Source organism: Nicotiana sylvestris, chromosome 11, assembly GCF_000393655.2.
Source record: "Nicotiana sylvestris chromosome 11, ASM39365v2, whole genome shotgun sequence".
Lineage (NCBI taxonomy): Eukaryota > Viridiplantae > Streptophyta > Magnoliopsida > Solanales > Solanaceae > Nicotiana > Nicotiana sylvestris.
This window is the reverse complement of record NC_091067.1, coordinates 120,271,394-120,291,150: the sequence shown is the minus strand read 5'-3', so window position 1 is coordinate 120,291,150 and position 19,757 is coordinate 120,271,394. Positions and strand designations below refer to the sequence as shown.

General features: G+C 41.5%; 2 protein-coding genes across 2 annotated transcripts; one reads left to right on the top strand and one right to left on the bottom strand.

Annotated features, from left to right (window-relative positions):
* LOC104217979 (germin-like protein 9-3) lies at positions 1-621 on the bottom strand. Its single transcript, XM_009768345.2, has one exon. It carries the CDS (start codon positions 619-621, stop codon positions 1-3), a length of 621 nt encoding a protein of 206 aa, XP_009766647.1.
* Positions 622-1,248: 627 nt separating this feature from the next.
* LOC104217978 (germin-like protein 9-3) lies at positions 1,249-1,860 on the top strand. Its single transcript, XM_009768344.2, has one exon. It carries the CDS (start codon positions 1,249-1,251, stop codon positions 1,858-1,860), a length of 612 nt encoding a protein of 203 aa, XP_009766646.2.
* The last annotated feature ends 17,897 nt before the right edge of the window (positions 1,861-19,757 follow it).

Sequence of the window (19,757 nt, the reverse complement as noted above, 5' to 3'; positions counted from 1 at the left end):
TCAGGCTAGACCTGCCTTGAGTTTCTGAATGGTGATGATATCAGTTTTGAATGACTTGGCCAAAATTTTATCAGGAATGCTGGTATTGAACACAGAGTTAGGAACAGAAACAGTTCCTGCATTTGCACTTCCAAATGCAGATATAGCCCAAGCACAATTGTTAGCATCAGCATTATACTGGAAGTGAACTAACCCCTTAGGGAACACGAAAACATCTCCAGTTTGCAACGTTTGATTGAAGAACTTGTTCGTGGTATCGATGAATCCAACTTGCAGTGTTCCCGACATGAGGAAAAGTAGCTCGGCTGCCCGTGGATGAGTGTGGACAGGATTGACAGAGCCAGCAGGATACTGCAGGATTGCATAGGAAACGCTTTGTCCGTTCAGGGCTGGAAACTCGGCCATGCTTGCCTTTGTCGCCTTGAATTTTTCTGGTGGTGGAGCTCCGATGAGTCCCCTAAGTCCTGAGAAGGTGAAGTAAGACGGATCAACTGATGGTACCTCCAGTGGCAGCACAAAGTCAGTTAGGATATCCGGGTCACCAGCTGATGCCATTTGGAATATGACTAGTGATATTGCTAGTGCTAACAGAACTTTGCGGCTTGAAGTTTTTGATTCCATGTTTTTTCTATGTTTTGGTTTAAGTGTTTGAAGTTTTAATGTGTGAAGTACATGAATTATGGACTAAAGATTTTATAGCTATAGAGGGGACATATGAAACAAGAATTGAGATTGAAGTCTCCGATAAATTGCAGAAACAAGAAAGGAATTGCCTATGTAGGAAAATCTTAAGAGGGTCTCTTGTTTGATTGAGTCAATTTCAAAAACGATAAATTGTTCAAACTTTTTCATTTCTGGTTTTCAATATGGACAAGAGAAAACAGCTATATTGTTCCTTAAAATGGTGATGTTTTCCACTTTGACCACCTTGTTTATATTACAAGGTAAAAGAGTCCATAAAATAATATCTTGTAGCATATAACTGATGAAACCTAAGGAACACTAAACGCTTTTCGAATTATATAATCTTTAATGTAGTTTCCAGGTAGTTTCTGCCATCAAAAACAATAAACTAAATGGGGGTCAAACTTAGTTAACATCAATTTCCAACTGGCTTATCCTTCAACAAATTTGGTTCCAGCTTTGGTCTTTTATAAATTTGTGATCAAACTGAACTAATCATCATTCTCTTACAACATATCTAGATCCTATTACCTGTGTCTTATAGCCACCTAGGACGAGCGAAAAATGGCGTCATTCCACCTGAAAAGTGTTCTTTTTGTTGTAGCCATGTTTACCATTTTTTTGATTGCTCAAGCTAGTGATCCAGATATCTTGTCCGACTTCACTGTTCCTCCAGGAAGCGCGATAGATGGGAACTTATTTACCTTCACAGGCACGCATGGAATTTTTGGTAGTGTCATTGAAAAGTTCAAAGTGACAAAAGTTAGCAAGGCAGAGTTTCCAATTTTGGATGGTCAGAGTGTTTCATTAGCAGTACTTCAGTTTCCAGGAGGAGGTGTAAACCCGCCCCACACCCATCCTCGTGCAGCTGAACTGTTATTCGTCATTCAAGGTAGTCTCGAGGTTGGATTTGTGGACACCAGTAACAAGCTTTACACTCAGACTCTTCAAGTTGGTGACTTGTTTGTGTTCCCTAAAGGATTAGTGCATTATCAGTATAATTCTGATTGGAATAAATCAGCTACAGCTGTTTCTGGTTTTGGTAGTGCCAATGCTGGAACTGTTTCGCTTCCTACTACGTTGTTTTCTACAGGGGTCGATGATCAAATTCTTGCCAAGTCATTCAACTCTGATGTTACCACTATTGAGAAAATCAAGGCTGGTCTTTCATCTTAGGAAATTTCTGCATTTTCACTACTAAGTTTTTGTGAGTGACATGTTCAGGATAGTGCTGCAATCTGCATTACAGAATACAGTACTGTTTTATTTGATTCCTTTTATGTGCTTGAGAGGTTATGCATGTTTTTCGTTCTTTGTTTGTTTGATATTTTAATACAATTAAAATAGTATGAATTCTTCTATCACTTGCCATTGATTTATCTTTTGACAAGTTTCTAAAATCCTAGGATAAATAGTATCCTCATAAAACGGCCAAGTAAAGTCATACCGCATTCTGAGAGACAAATTTTTTTTCTTATATATGTTTGTGCTTAAATAATATTTTTCCAAAAAACAGTATGTTACACATATAATTAGGGATGGCAAACGGGGCGGTGCGGGTTTAAGGCGGGAAGTAAAGCCTTAAAACTAGCACAGTTCCTTAGTATAAAATAGCTAGTTCATGACTGCTTGCATTTCAGAGAGTTTCAGCAACAAGCTTTGATAGGTCAATACGGATGAAGAAAGGCCTTTCAACAGAACGTTCCATATGGAAAAAGCCAAAACTAACTGTTTTCTCTTGTCCATATTGAAAGCCAAAACTGGAAAGGACTGAGCAATTTGTTCCTTTTTCAATTAACACAAATAATTTCTTAGGGCCTGCATTGGAATCAAACAAGAAGAGACTCGTAGGAGATTGGCAATTCTTTTTTTGTTTCTGCAATTCATCGGAGACTTCAAATCTCAATTTTATATGTCCTCTGTATAGCTACAAAACCTTCAGTCCTTATACATGTCCTTACCACATTCAAACTGAGAAGAAATCCTTCAAACACAAAAAACATGCAGTCAAAAACTTCAAGCTGCATACTTCTGTTTACTCTAGCAATATCACTAGTCCAAATGGCTTCGGCTAGTGACCCTGATATCCTAACAGACTTTGGCGTTGCCACTAGCTAGAGGTGCCATCAGTTGACACTTCTTACTTCATCGAAGCTCTACCACCAGAAAAATTCAAGGCGACAAACGCAAGCATGGCCGAGTTTCCAGCCCTGAATGGACAAAGAGTTTCCTTTGCAATTTTACAGTATCCTGCAGGTTTCCTCATGTCGAGAACACTGGAATAGGATTTATCGATACCATGAACAAGATCTTCAATCAAACATTGCAAACTGGATATATTTTCGTGTTCCCTAAAGGGCTCGTTCCTTCCTGTACAATGTTGATGCTAAAAGTTGGGCTTGGGCTATATCTGCCTCTTTTTTTAACCACTAAAACAAACGGGATGCAGGTGGTTGTCCTAATTTTTTTACTATATTTAGTTTTTCTATTCCTTTGAGGAATGGAAGAACAATATATTTAGCATAATTGATTTTACTTTTTACGAAAAGAAAAATATAATTCTTCTATATTTGATTAGTCTTTGTACTTCTATAAATTGAGGATCCACTTCTCATTTAGTACCATCCACAATATAGTCATATAGGGTTTGAGAGTCTTGTTTAGAGAGAGAATTTCGGGACAAGTTTTAGCGTGCCACTTGTGTTTGTCTATTTGTGAGTTTATTCTCTTAATATTTTATACTTTCTTTTATATTGTGGATTGCTCATCTCCGTCTATTAAATAAAAATGCAAGACTTAGCATTGACATCAAGGTAAGATAGCAAATAGCTTGGTTCCGGGAGCAGAGCTTCCAAAGACAGTAGTAATAACAATAAACAAGAAATAAAGTGTTATTGAGCTTAGAATAATGTGTATACCATAAGTTTGTCAGAAAATTTGTGTCATTACCATGGTTGTTGAAATCCCATTTTATCGTGGCACATAGGGAATAAGGTCCTAGGATCAAGCCCCTTTTAAATGACAATTATGGGGACCATTGAAGAATGTGTAACTGCATGCTATGAATGTTATATTCTCTATAATGGACTATGTATTTAATACTGCAGAATATTCTTCATTAAATGCTATCGGGTGACAAGCATTCATTTGTCTTCATGAGCAACATTCCCTTCGGGGGCTTTCCAGTACCAACCGAGACTGCTGCCCCTAGTCTTGACTTCCACCTGTCTTGTTTTTCATCTGTCTCTGGTTCCACGTGTCGCTCTATTATATGAGCATTTAATATGAACCGTTTTTACCTTATGCAGATAGTCCCCCTGCTTTCTGGTGGGACATCCTTGTATCATCGGGAAGGTGGTAAAGATACCTTTCTTGGGGGGGGGGGGGAATTTTCTGACCCCTCTAAAAAGTTTATGACGCTTGATTAGACGCACATCTCTCCATATTTAATGCTCCGAACACGCATCATTCCACGACTCAGCAATAATTTCGCCGGTTCTCGAGGTAATTATGTCCACGATCTTAGCCGCCTATTCCTTTACTTATACGCTTCATTCTTCTTCTTTTACACTTCACAATTTTTTGGACTCTCTCAACTTTTCTTACTCAACTCTCTCTTGCTTTCAACTTTCTTTAACCCTCTTCTTTAGAGAAACTCTTGCATCCTTCTGCTAACTATGGCCTCCTCTTCCAAGAGCTCCAGCTCTTCAAAGAATAAGGAAAGTACTGACGATGATGCTCCTCCTACGGTGAGCACCATTATCCCCAAAAATCATAGTACAACCAAGGACTTTGAAGAGAAGTTTCCTTCTGCTAACTCCCGTACATGGGCTGTTGGTGTATACCCTTCTTCCATCTGTCCTTCTAGCATCTCTGTTGTAAAAGAAGACTGTGGTTGTCATGATTTGAACACCATCGCTCCCGATCTAGCGGAATGGGTAACCTTCCGCAAGAAGGGTTTTACGTACGTTTACACGTATCTCTTCCAATTGGGTCCGTTCTCATTGAGCGGGAGGCTCTCCGTAATCTTAAAGTTTTTCTTCTATTACTGATCGCAGCAAACTCAAGCTCACACAACGGTAGAAAGATCAGGCGCTAAGACTTTTACCCGATAGTGGTATCGGGGTCAATTTCCACAGGGAGCTTGGAATAGAGTTGCGTATTTGTTCAGACTAGGAATGCGTGCTTGCTCCTAATTGTACTTCTAACATTTTTGGGGTTTTTTGTTTAATAACTACTATTATCAACTACAAGTTTAAGCTAATTTATGTTGAAGGGATATGTTCTAAGTTGTGATTAATATAGAGAAAGGCACTAGGGTCGTGGCATCACCTAGGTGGTTAACTAACGGGTAGAAACTACTAATAATAGATTGACATATTTGGAATCAATATTATAACCGTTGCACAATTGTACCCACTCTCACACCTCTTGGTAGAGAGAGCAAATTTGCCCAATTGACTCTCTCGAGACCAATTGGGTAGGCCAATTAGACCAATCAATTTGGGTTCACGTAGGGTGATTACTCTCTCGAGGTTTAACCCGTTAATTGGGACTACCATTTCTCATGAGTCCACCCCAATTCCTTGTTGGGTCAATTTTGGGGTCATAGACTCTCTTTCTCAAGAAGAGTCAAGACCCACTAAGCTAGAATCAATGTTTGCAACCATCAATCCTTAATTAAACCATAAAATTAACCCAAATAACAAACACCCAATATCAATCTATCATTAAGAAGCAACACTCATTAATTACCCACACTAGGGTTGAGCCACAACCCTAGCTAATAGGTTTAGCTAGACATAATTAAAGAAAAAACTGAAGAAATAGAAGATGAAACAACCATATTAATTAATTACTAATGTTAAACTACAATAATCTATGATGAAACCAAGTTATAAATGCCCAAACTAGGCCAAAACATAAGTCTTACGAGTGCAACAGCTATCAGATGTACAAAACTTGACCTAAAAATGGTAAAATGTTCTATTTATAGTGGGCTGGAAAAACTGGACAAAAATGCCTCTGCGGGGTTAGTGCGAACCGCACGAAGTTGGAACGCGGCCGCACTAGGTTGCTTGACCTCTGAATCTTGCTCTCTGAAGATGGTGATGCGGACCACACAAATTTGGAATGCGGCCGCATAAAGACTGGCGCGGACCGCACAAAATTGTTGTGCGGCCGCATGAATGGTTTTGGCAGCTTCTCTGAACTTCACTGACGCAGACCGCGTGACCATAGAGTGCGGCCACATGGAGAGGGACGCGGGCCGCATGAAGTGGGACGCGGCCGCGTGGTTTGCTTCGGGAATATGACACTCTCTGAACTTCTTGGACGCGACCACATAGCAAGATTGTGTGGCCGCATGAGTGAGACATGGGCCGCATGAAGTGGGACGCAGCCGCATGAATTTGACTTGTAGTTTCACAGTCTCTGAACTCCTATGGTGCGGCCGCATGACATGATGGTGCGGTTCGCACCAAGTTCTGAATGTCCTTACTTTAATGATCTTTGACACTTGAGCAAGTTTCACTCTGATTTGAGTCGATCTTTGACGATTTATCACTTTATAGCTCAAACCTGCAATCAAGCGCAATCTGTAAGCATTTTGGGACTATTTTGTAGCAAATTACACTCAAAGCACAGGCAAGTGTGGGTATAAAACATGTTAAAATCCTACTCATCAACTCCCCCAAACTTAAACCTTTACTTGTCCTCAAACAAATAAAATAAGACCCACCCCTCAAAGGCAACATCCAAGCAATTTCAGCTTATCATAAAGTAACCTCAACAAACATCAATTGGGACTAACAATTGCCCTCAATGCGAATGCATCATTAACACATTTAAACTTTGAAAACTTGTGGATCAAGTGTGACACATTTCATCAAAAAACTTTTCTCAATTACTTTGGTCATTGTGGAACTCAAACTCACACATCCTCAACTCTCCCTAAGTGAACCTCACCTTTTAGAGTATTGACACACAAACCAAGGTTGATGGATTTTCACTCATCTCTCTCAAGGAAGAGGCCACAAGTCCGGCTCTAAGTACCATATGCTTGCCCCTTATGTAAGTATCCACTAATGTAGGTTCCCTTCAACTCGAAATCATGTAGGGCTTTTGTGGAGTCATTGTGAAGGCTTTTGGGTAAGGGTAGGACATATTTTTGTTCAAGTGGGTTCAATCTTCCCTTAAGCACTTATTTTGATTCATTTTGGCACACTTTCTTGACTTATTTGAGTATTCACTTCTTTTTCAAGGGGTTAGAGAGACACATTGTCACCCTTTCTTATGCAATTCAACACATTTCTCCTTTTTCTACTCTTTTTTTTCTCACCCTTTTTCACTTTTGTTTTCTTTGAATCCCCTTTCTGACCTTATTCAATTCGGTCTTTCTTTTTGTCTTATCTTTTCTTTCTTTTTCATTACCTTTCTTTTCTTTTGCTTTTGTACCTTTTACCATATTGTTTCCTTTCTTGTCTCCCCCCACCAAACTTAAAGATTTTCCATATACTCAAGGGAAGATTTGGGTGCCAAGAGAGGGTATCATTAAGAACGGATATAGGCTTGTAGCTTTGGTTCTTGAAAGAAGAAGGTTCAAGGCTCAAAAGGGTTAACTAGGGATCATTTCATTGGTAGGTCATGGAATTGTTCAATCTTAGCATTTTGGATCAAGGAGAGCCTACAATCACTTCTCAAGCCAAATTTCACCTAGGATTTCGCCTCAACAAACATTCGGGGCAAGTTCTAGACTATCGGCTCGGGACTTGGACTCACAAATCGAATTCTCACCACATACACTCAAGGATTGCTAAAGATATCGAGTCGAGGGCCCACAATGACCTTAGTTACGATTCAAGCGCACAATGGTCCAATACGACCGCATGATGACTGTTTGGTCAACACAAGAGTCTCAAGGCCACAACTTTCACCATCCTGAGCACAACTTTATGTCTTTGACCATGGGATCAAAGGCAAATGTGTTAGGCCCAAGTGAAGCTTTGCCTGAGGTACCCTTGACCACAAAACTTGAAAATCAAAAAAAAGAAAAATCAAAAACGGACTCAAACCCTTAAGAAGGTTGTTACGCCATCTATCATTGGGAAGAGCCACCCGATTCGCAAACACTCTACCCTTGGAAAGAACCGTGGCATTAAGAAAACCAAGGGCTTATTGCAAACGCCAAAACAAAACAAAAAAGCTACGAGCCTCCTATGAAGCTAAAAACGAAAGTTTTAACGAAAATAGAAAAACCGAATGAATATGTACAATAGGGGAGTAGAATATATAGCGGGGGGAGTGGATATGTACATAAAGTAGAAAAGTAACTAGAATGAAAAGTTATATATAGGCCAACTATCGACTAACAACATAAGCTAAGAGTCAAATAAATATGTACAGTCATCCCAAATGTATCATATCAACCATCAAAATAGTAGGGCGCACCCCCACGAATAAAATCTGGCATTGTCCCCAATGCCAACTACCAAAATAAGCATATAAACAGAGAAATAATATAGAGTAGCTCCTCAAGCCTGATCCATCGTCATGGGCTGATCAGTGGTCCCCTGGTCCTTTGTACTGGCGGGAACCTCAGACTGGTTCCCGGCATGCTGCTGCTCTGCTGCTGGGACAGGGGCCGGGTCATGGACCGGCTGAATATCTGGTGGAGCATTGGAAGTATCCTCTTGAACCTGTGCTACCTCTATCACAACACCCTCAGTGCTAGGAAGCTTCCTCTTCTTCCTTGGGTGCCTAGGCTCCTCCTCCTGCTGTGGCTCCGGTACAACTACTGCTGGTGGAGGTGCTGACTAATCAAAGAACAAGTCTAAAGGCAACTGGTCTGCCGTTAACTTGTCAACCTCAGCTCGGAGCACCTTCACCTCTTCCTTAGATGGCCGGGATTTTCTGATATTTTTGTGTTCTCTGGCAAGCTCCTTTAGAGCTTTGCCCTGTGCATCAACTGCCTTTGTCAAGGCAGCCTGAGTAGCCAAAATCTTCTCCTGGTTGGCCAGGAGTGTCTTCAATGTCTCCTCAATAGACTGAGAATCTCAACGGTGGCTGGAGTAGACTAGGCCGCAACTGTGGTAGCCAAAGTGGACAACTTGGATGTCGAGACTGACATCCAGTTGTTCAAACTGGCTAATGTCTTTGCTAACTGCTGGGCCGTGAAGGGGTTGGATTTGGAGGTGGGAACCACTGGTCCAGTTGAAGAACTAGGACCCGCAGAAGAGGATGGGATGTCCAGAACAGTAGTGGCAGCAGAAATAGGTGGCTCTACAGAAGACTTTACCGCAACTGGCTCCTCAGACTGGCCAGTCGGGGCAGAGGTGGATGCTTTTCCCTTCTTATCCCCCTTCGGGTTGTCTGGCCCCTGAATACTAAACCATGAAAACGGGGACACCGGTCGGACTCCAACATAGAAGGGGTATTTCTTCACCTTTGCATCTTCAAAGCACATTGTGAGGGTGTTCGGGTAGGGGTAGTTTCTGTCCGTATCAATGCCAATGGATGTGATCACACTGTACATAACATTCCCCACATTGATGGGGAAACCTACCATAATGGACGCAATGAGAATCGCTCGGGCGATTGGAATGGTCTGGTCATGGGACGAAGGGTCCAACCTATTGCATACAAAAGTTAACCATCCTCTCGCCTCAAAATTGAGGTCCTTTTGTAGTATTTTCTTCCCCACCTAAATCCACTCCGGAACAGTACCCGGCTGAGCTAAGAACTGTGCCACCCAAGGACGAGCTTCCTCTTTCAACTCTAACTTCTCTCTGTACAGAGAGTCATCCTCCTCATTGAAATCCATATACTCGTTCAACGCCTCTCCCGAGAACACTATCTTCTTATCCCGCACTTTGGTTGCAATTGACCCTTCTTTGGTGTGGGCCACATTGCTGTAGAATTCCTTCACCATATGTTCATTTGTATCGACCAACTCATCTTTGAAGAAATCTCACCCCACTCTAGTAATAAATTGTTCATGGACTCGGGGAAGGTTGGGTAACAAATCCTGGGTGACTACTCTTCTTTCTGGAATCACCTTCTTCTTGGGCCACACTTCCCGGAATTTATGAAAGGCCACCTCGCTGACAAATCTGTCCTGCCATACAACTGGGTTTCTAGTTCTTTCAATTCCCCCAACTCTAAGTACCCCACTGTCCGGGACCTCCTCATCACTCTTGTTTTTATCTTCTGCACCCTCCCCGGGTTCTGAAGCTGTGAGGGAGGTGGAGTATTTGGCACTGCCTGCTTCTGAGCCCTCAGACGACTCAGGTTGTATAATAGTTGGAGCTTTAGCTGGGCTTGCGGGGGCTTTCCCCGAATCAGTTGAGACATTCTGGGAGGGGAGGTACTCACTCCCCGACTTCTCCTCATCACTCATCACCTGCTTTCTTGTTTTTAGCTTTGGTTGGGGAGTGAGTTTCCTCAATTTTGCATTACCTCCCCGGGAGGGGTCACCTCCTTGTCTAGGTTGTTTAGCTCCACGCCCTCTTTGTTTAACCATTTTCTGCACACAAATAATTCTAACATTGTTAGTTCATGCAATTGCAGAGTTTAAGTACATAACAGAAATACAGACAGAGAACAGATGATAGCAGTGCGGACCACACAAACAAGGCATGCGGACCGCACTGACCAAGTTGGGAAATGAACACCTCTCTGATTAGAAACCATGCGGACTGCATGAACACGGGGTGCGGCCATGTGGGGGCCAACACGGTCCGCACAAACTGGTCATGCGGCCGCATTGGCCATACTATTAAAAACTGGCGCCCTCTGAACCTCACCCACGCGGACCGCGCAAACATGGGATGCGGCCACGTGGGGCATGGAGCGGATCGCACAAACCAGGCATGCGGCCGCGCTGGGAAGTATCAACCTTTAGGCTCAAGGCTTACGCGGACCACGTAACAGAATGATGCGGTCGCGTAAAAGGCATGCGGACCGCATAATCAGGGAGTGCGGCCACGCTGGGCTTTTATTACAGGGGCAATTAGGGTTTTACAAAAAAAAACTCAAGTCTTTCACGTTTTAGCATCCTACTTTGTCCCTACTCATTTATAACATGCCCATCATTTCAAAGAACAACAAGAACAATATAAAACTATCCTAATCATGAAACGACGAAGAACAAAAAGAAAAACAAAGAAGTTATGACTAGGGAAACATGTATAAAGTTTAAATTAATACTAAGTAAAGACTAATGTGAGAGATATGTTACCATGAAAGCGAAGAAATGCTCTTGATATTAACACTAAGAAGGGTCTCTGATGTGAACAGTAACTTTTAGGGCTCAGGGGTCAATTTTTGCAAAAAGTTCTAATGAAGACCCTAATGGCCTATTTATAGGAAACACAGCGGGGCCCAACACTTACCATCCAGTGTGGCCGCGTGAATACGACCGCGGGCCGCGCTGGGACTTTACCATTTACCTGGTGCTGAAACAAAGGCACGCGGACCGCATGAGAACCATGCGAGCCACTCAAAGTGGGTCGCGGCCGCGTTAACGCAAATCAGAGACTGATCATTCTTGGCCTTTACCGGTGCGGACCTCACAAGCAAGGGTGCGGCCGCACTAGCCATCATCAGAAACTTGGCAATATTTTCTTTGGCCGGTGCGGACCGCACAAAGTGGGATTGTGGCCGCACGGTCACTATTCAGAGACTGTGCACTTTTTGCACAGTTATTTTGCACTGGTTCAATCACAATTCCTGCAACATCTCACAAACCATTAGCTCAAAAATCCTAATCTACAATAGAAATCAAAAAGAAAGAAAAAGACATGGGTTGCCTCCCAAGAAGCGCCTGATTTAACGTCGCGGCACGACGCATGTTACCATCAAAGTCACTTCAAATGAATGAGTGCCACCACGTGGCTGTCATCAAACTTTCCCAAGTAATGCTTGACACGATGCCCATTGACCTGGAAAACTTCACTATTTTTGTTCTTGAGATCAATAGCACCAAATGGGGTTACACCAACAACTTCAAATGGACCACTCCACTTAGACTTAAGCTTTCCCGGGAATAACCTCAACCGGAAGTTGAACAGAAGAACCATGTCACCAACTTTGAATTCCTTCCCTCGGGCATACTTATCGTGAAGGTACTTCATCTTGTCCTTGTACAAGGACGAGCTGAAATAGGCATGACATCTAAACTCGTCTAGCTCATTGAGTTTCTCAACCCGGAGATTCGCAGCGACATCTCATTCTAAGTTCAATTTTCTCAAGGCCCACATAGCCTTATGCTCCAATTCCACCGGAAGATGACAAGCTTTCCCAAACACCAACCGGTACGGAGACATACCAATCGGGGTCTTGTAAGCTGTCCGATAGGCCCAAAGAGCATCATCTAATTTCTTCGACCAATCGGTCCTATTGGCATTGACAGTTTTGGACAAAATACTCTTGATCTCTCGGTTGGAAACCTCAACTTGGACACTCGCTTGAGGATGATAAGGAGTGGTCACCTTGTGATTTTACACCATACTTGGCAAGCAATGAATCAAATACCCGGTTGCAAAAATGAGAACCACCATCACTAATGATAGCACGTGGAGTGCCAAACCTTGTGAAGATACTCTTTTTCAAGAACGCCACCACACTTCGAGCTTCGTTGTTGGGCAAAGCGACGGCTTCGACCCATTTCGACACATAATCAATCGCTACCAAGATATGGGTGTTCCCACAAGAACTCACGAACGGCCCCATAAGTCGATACCCCACACATCAAAAATGTCCACCTCTAGAATTGTGTTGAGAGGAATCTCATCCTTTTTTGAAATCCCACCGGCTCGTTGGCATTCATCACATCTCTTGACAAAATCACCGGCATCTTTAAACAAGGAGGGCCAATAGAAACTGCAACTAAGCACCTTAGAAGTCGTCCTCACCCCGCCATGATGGCCATAATAGGGAGAGGAATGACAACCCTCCAAAATACTCAATTGTTCTTCTTTTGGGCACATCGGCGAATCATACCATCGGTGCAAATCTTGAACAAATATGGCTCATCCCAATAATAATCCAAACTATCCTGCCTGAGCTTTTTCCTTTGGTTAGAAGGGAGCTCATATGAGATTATACCGGTCACAAGATAATTTTCCACATCGGCAAACCACGGCATATCATGCATAGATACCGCAAGGAGTTGTTCATCCGGGAATGCATCATTGATCTCAAGGCCGTCAGAAGGCCTCCCCTCTTCCTCCAAGCGGGACAAGTGGTCCGCCACTTGATTTTCACTTCCTTTCCGGTCCACAATTTCTAGATCAAACTCTTGAAGAAGTAGCACCCATCTCATCAACCTTGCTTTTGAATCTTTCTTAGTCATCAAATACCTAAGGGCGGCATAATCAGTATGGATAATCACTTTGGCCCCTATAAGGTATGGTCGGAACTTTTCCATGGCAAACACAATAGCTAGAAACTCCTTCTCGGTGACTGTATAGTTTCTTTGAGATTCATTCATCGTCTTGCTTGAGTAGTACACCGGATGGAACATCTTGTTGATCCTTTGGCCCAAGACCGCCCCTACCGCAACATCACTAGCGTTGCACATGAGCTCAAATGGCAAGCTCCAATTGGATGCGGTAATGATAGGGGTAGTTGTCAACTTGTGTTTTAGAAGCTCGAACGCCTCCATGCATTTCTCATCAAAGACAAACTTGGCCTCTTTCTCTAACAACTTGCACAACGGGTTAACTACCTTAGAGAAATCTTTGATAAACCTTCGGTAGAAACCCGCGTGCCCCAAAAAGCTCCTCACCCCTTTGACAGAAGTAGGGGGAGGTAACCTTGAAATGACTTCAATCTTGGCTTTGTCAACTTCAATACCTCTCTTCGAAATCTTATGACCCAATACATTACCCTCTTCTACCATAAAATGGCATTATTCCCAATTGAGAACTAGGTTTGTATCTTCATATCGGGCCAACACACGATCCATATTTGTCAAGCATTCTTCAAAGGAGTCCCCCACCACGCTAAAATCATCCATAAAGACCTCCAATATATCTTCCACCATGTCGGTAAAAATTGCCATCATACATCGTTGAAAGGTCGCTGGGGCATTACACAATCCAAACGGCATCCTCGAAAATGCGAATGTGCCATAGGGACAAGTAAAGGTCTTCTTTTCCCGATCTTCTGGGGCGATGAGAATCTGATTGTACCCCAAATACTCATCTAAAAAGCAATAGAACGACCGACCCGCAAGACGATCAAGCATTTGGTCGAGGAACGGCAACGAGAAATGATCCTTTCGAGTCACCTTGTTAAGCTTTCTATAGTCCATACAAACTCTCCATCCCGTCACCGTCCGAGTAGGAATCAACTCATTATTAGCATTGGTTGTGAGCACATGATTTTTGTTTCGCACGACAATCGCTCCAAAAAGAAATAAAAAATAATAATTGGCCCTGCTGTACAATTTTCGGATTTCTGTGCGGCACTTTGTTGATTTATTTGTGACTTCTGCCCATTTTTATTTTTCCTTATTTATTTATTTAAAATACAAAATGTGTGTGTCAGGCGTAATTCAAACCGTAATCCGGTCGTTAAAAAAAAAAGAAAATCATAAATTGGCATCTTCGTCCGTGATTTTGATTTGTTTGATTTTACTTGTTTTGAAATATTTTAGTGTGTGTGAATAATTGTATTGAACGTGTATTTAATTTTTAATTTGATTTTTTTTGCTTAGTCTTGTTTTTTAAAAAAAAAAAAAGAGAAAGAAAAGAAAAAAAAAAGAAATAATCTTCTTCCGGATAAATTGGCCCAAAACAAACAACGTCCAAACCAGGCCTGCCCGGTCCAAGCCCAGCTGATGCCTAGAGAGTCCAAACGACGTCGTTTCAATCCAGTGTGGTCTGGGCCGTTGATCTCAGATTGATCAACGGCCAAGATCACTTCCCCACAACCCACTGAGGAACCCGACCCGTTCACACCCGGACCGACCCCAACTCTCAACACTTGAAACGACACCGTTTCACTCAAGACCATCAGATCCAAACCGTAGATCTAGATTGATCTAACGGTTGAGATCAATCCACCCACTAACTATATAAGCCCAGATCCTTACCCTACCCCCTATCCAATACCCCAGCCTCGTCGTCTTCACCCAAACCCACAAACCCTAGAGCCGCCCCTGTACTCCTCACCATGAAAAACCGGCGGCATGAACGCCAGTGACCTTCCCCTTAACACCCTAGAACCCCCTTGCCATCCTGAACATGGATCTGTTAACCATGTAGTTCGAATCATCCCCTAGGTCCTCGAATCTTCATTTGAAGATTCGAGTCAAAACTCGGTTTACACCAACCAACCCCAGCTTCACACCAGACACTCCCCAGACCCTCCTCGTGACCAAACCATACTTGGTTTGGTCCGAATCTGACCAGGGAAACATGAATCCCGGATCTGAGTTTTGGAACTTTGTAGCTCTTCATCACTGGCCCATGTCCGGCCGAGCCTAAGAGATTAAGGTCTAATGGACCTTAATCGAAGTGTTTCTCATCTGAGAAACACTTCGATTAAAGTCCATTCAGCCTTAAGAGAGGTCTGTCCAAATCCGGGTTCAAACTTTTAACTTTTCAAGTTTAAGGTGAGTCTGCTTTCTTTCCTTTATTTGTTTTAGTCCGTGTGATTTGTTTTAAGAGTCTATTCATATTTGTTTTAAATTTTATCGACTTTTGTTTGTCCACTTTACTTGAACCTCTGTGTTTGTCTGAATCCCCCCTCCTATTCTGATAAGGCCTGTGTATTGGTTGTATTCCAAATTTGTACTGACTAACTGATTCCTCGAAGTATAATTCTGTTTAATCAGTATAAGTCGAGTCATGTGTCCTATACTTTTGAATGTCTGATTTTTGGCTACGATTGTGTATGTTAATGCTAATATAGTCGAGTCGACATGTGTCGTCAATTAGTTTCAACTGTCTGAGCAAAGTAAATCGATTTGCTTCTTTTGAACATTTGTTGAATCAATTAAGAACCAGTTTTGTTTACTTATAGCTGTTGAATTGGATCAGTAGTGCTTAAATTCTGAATTGGGAGGCATGTGCACTCGTGCACAGCATGTGCATTGGTGCACCTCATGTTCTTTGTGCACAGCCTGTGGCCTGCATAAAGGTCTTTGTTAAGTTTTAAACAATTTGACAGCATATGCTGTCAGATACATTCTACTGCCCATACTTGACTTTAGTTTAAAGAAGTATTTAAACCTTTTAAAAGTTAAATCTGCCAGGGAATGTTGATGGGGTTTAATACTTAATTAGCTAAAGTTGGAATTGAAAATGGAAGGCACATGGGAGGGGTACTGTGATATTCTGAAAACAGGCTGTTAAAAGAGATGGTTTTGGGGCTTATAAGAGGGGCACATTGAGAGAATCAGAGGAGGAGGGAATCAGAGGATATAGAGAGGATTAGAGGGAAAAAGAAAAATAGATAGACTGTGAGGAATTCTTTGAAAGAGAGAGCTGGAATACGCACTGATAGAGACACACAGACAGAGCACACAGAGATAGGGAGAGATACTAAGAGGGAACATCTGAGAGTTCAAATTTTTTGGAAACAGAAAACTGGAAAAGAATTTTTTTTTTGTCTGATAACTCAGACAGACAAAACCAGAAGTTGCTTCCTTTCCTTTTGTTTCTGACTTCACTAAATCTGGACCTGCTCTGTGCAACACTGATTTCTCACAACTAAGTCTGCTTGTTTGTTGTTTGTTCTACTCGAAAGTTTGGTTTAGTTGGGGTTGATCTCACTCCAATTGTTTTGTGAGTTGTGGTTGCTACTCTACTGTTTCTTGTTGTTGTTGCTATACTGCTCTGCTGCTACTGTTAGTGCTGTTACTGCTGCTGCATTTGTTCATTGTTACTCTACTGATTGCCCTCTTCTTCAATTGCAAATATTCCCAGGTACACAACCTTTGAACCATGTATTGTTGAAAGTTTGAAGTTGAAGCAGAAATAAAGAAATGAACATCAGTTTATGTTATAGCATTGGTGTAAAAAGATAGTTCGAATGTTAGTTGGGCCTGTATTTTTACTGCAAACTGCAAATATTCTGTATAAACTAGCATACATTCTGTTTAAGATGAACTGTTAGATAGCATGGCTCAACAGTAATGACAGTATGACATAGACAACATGTTTGATTTAGTATACATTCAGTTCAGTATAACACTTGTTTGGTTTAGTTATGACTCTATAACATAGAGTCATGGTAAGCACTTGTATGTATTTTGCCTAGACCACTGAATTGACAAATCTGTGGTACTAGGTCCGGGATAAATGTATCCCAAACAAACTCTCATGCAGTCGCATTAAGAGTTTGGCTAGGAAGGCCAGCTTTCCTGTCAGATTATGTGCTCCAATATAAGTTCGATGTCGGGTCTCGGTATAGATTCCTTGTTTCGAAATAATGTGATGAATGTTGAGGGAAGCTAGTAGTCGTTTTGAGGTCAATTAGTCGTAATTTTCCTAATAAAACAGCCAATTTCGTTTATCAATTTCAAATAGGTTAGAGTTAAAAAACAGAACTTGGAGGTCGTTAAATATAACTCAGTATATGTTGTTAGTTTGCTTGCAATCTCACTTAGCAAATTAATAAGCGCGTTCACTCGATGAAGACAAAGCATGAGGTGACTCTCACCTCATAAATATTCAATCAGGTAATCAAACAAACTTAGGTTCGGCAAACATAATAAAGATTCAGTCTGTATTTGTTCAAACAAGTAAGTTCGGTATCATCTTTCTTTTAGAGACACACATAGTAGAAATGTCGTCACTGTAGGATACCTTTCTAAAATAAAGAGACGAGCCTCGCCAAATAAAAAATGCAAATTGCGGGGCCCTCGATAAATAACCATAATAAATATTTTAGAATTCAGGCTAGGCCGTTTAGCGAATCTCACGGTCCTCCACTAAATAATAACGCGCTAGACTCTTCAGGCACGGTTTAAGTAAATTATATTCTTAAATTCGGGTGCACATTGATGTGACCCAAATTCAAATCTCAACGAAGTCGAAATGTGTTAACAACTACGGGTGCATTGATTGTGACGTGGTTCGAGATGCATTTTCACGACGTTGCAATTCTATAAAAATAAATGATAATGATAAAAGCGGTTTTAAACTTAATAAAAGCACATATAGTCATAACATGTACTTGAATCAGATATTTAGCCATTATAACAATTTAAGCGACCGTGCTAGAACCACGGGATTCGAGGGTGCCTAACACCTTCCCTCGGGTCAACAGAATTCCTTACTTAGAATTTCTGGTTCGCAAACTTCATTTGGAAAAGTCGAAAATTTCCTCGATTTGGGATTCAAGATAAACCGGTGACTTGGGACACCAAAAGCCAAACCTTTCCCAAGTGGCGACTCTGAATTAAATAAATAATCCCATTTCGAATATTGTCACTTAAATTGGAAAAACTCCACCCGCGCATTTAACCCTTCGGGGCCGGGCGCGCAAAAAGGAGGTGTGAAAGCTCTGGCGACTCTGCTGGGGACTGGTAACCCAGAACCACTGGTTCAGGGTTCAAGAATTCGAGCTTAGAATAATTGTTATATTTGGCTTTATTATCTGATCTTTATTACATGTTTTTGCATAACGTGCTAAATGTTGTCTTTTACCGCTTTGATATTATCTGAACTGTATATAAACTGTGCCGAAACCCTTCTCTTCTTACCTCCGGGGAGAAGCTCGCTGGTCGAGACTCCCTATTCTGTTAGTGTCAATACCTGAAATAAGAAAGAGGTCGGACAAGTTACAAAGCCGGACGATCTCGCGGGTCCCCGGTACGTAGCCCCCTCCTCGACTCGAGTTGTCCGCTCGGGTACACAGTCTAGAACAAATACCAAGGTTTAAACCTAGTATAACGAAACTTCATGCCGGATCCCTAGTAGGAACGCTTATTTGCATCATATTGCATTTGACTTAGGGGACTCAACACAGGGGTTGGGTCCGTCTAGGACAGGCAACCTGAAATAGAAAAGACCATCATGCTGCATTCCTATCTATGTTGTGCATTTATTTGCTTCGGTTCCGCATGTCGACCGGTTCCTAAAAAAAAAGGGGAAAATAGCAGCGTAGGGGAGATAATTACTTATTTTTGGAAAATAAACCCAATGTCCAAGTAGTGTCAAAACCTCGCCGGAATTTTTCTAAAAAAAAAAATTGTCTTGTTTATTGAGAGTTAAAAAAAAAAGAAAAGGTATTTATTTTAAAGGTAAAAAAAAATCGAAAATTCATAATTCAAAAATGTGTTGTTTCTTTCGTAGTACCCCTTTTATGAATTCAGACTAATAGTCCAAATTTTTCCTAAAAAAAATAATATAAAAAATAAATAGTTTCTTTAATCTTTATCTCTTTTCAAAAAAAATGTAAAAAATACGCATTCCTAATTTCTAGGTTTATTCGATTTTTTCCTATTTTACGATACCCCGAACTACGCTGGTTTGATTCTCACCGGATGTGAGATACGTAGGCAACCCTCGTCGGGTTCAACCCCATTTTTTCTAAAATAGCCAAAATCAAAAAAAAAAATGCGTTTTCAAATTTTTAAAAGAGTCATAAATAAATCGGGTGACGTTGTTTTGTCATAAATAGCCGAATGTTCCCGAAAGGGACGCCGGAAGGTTGACTTTGTCTAAATAGCCACCTTTGGGTCTTATTTAGCATTTTTACCCAGTAGACCCACACAGCCTTAAAATCTTCATCCCCGAAGTGTTTAAAGGCCGTGTTCAAAACTTGATCCCCTCTGTAAAAAATTTTTTTTTAGTCAGTTCGTTTTGTTAAAATCACCTTAATAAATGTGCAGGATGAGCACGATGCAAAATGAACATTTTTCAATAATGACCAAAATTCCTGTCAAGTTACGGCTATGGTGGAATGATCTAGGTGTTGAAGGACAAAATGAGGTTAAGAAATATTTGAAAGGTCTTGTGGGTCTATTGGAAATCCAGCCTCGGGGAGATATCATAAGAGCTTTGATTACCTATTGGGACCCGGCGCACAATGTTTTCCATTTCTCTGATTTTGAACTC

Coding starts and splice junctions, on each gene's coding strand:
- LOC104217979 (XM_009768345.2), bottom strand. CDS start 621: ATGGAATCAAAAACTTCAAGCCGCAAAGTTCTGTTAGCACTAGCAATA.
- LOC104217978 (XM_009768344.2), top strand. CDS start 1,249: ATGGCGTCATTCCACCTGAAAAGTGTTCTTTTTGTTGTAGCCATGTTT.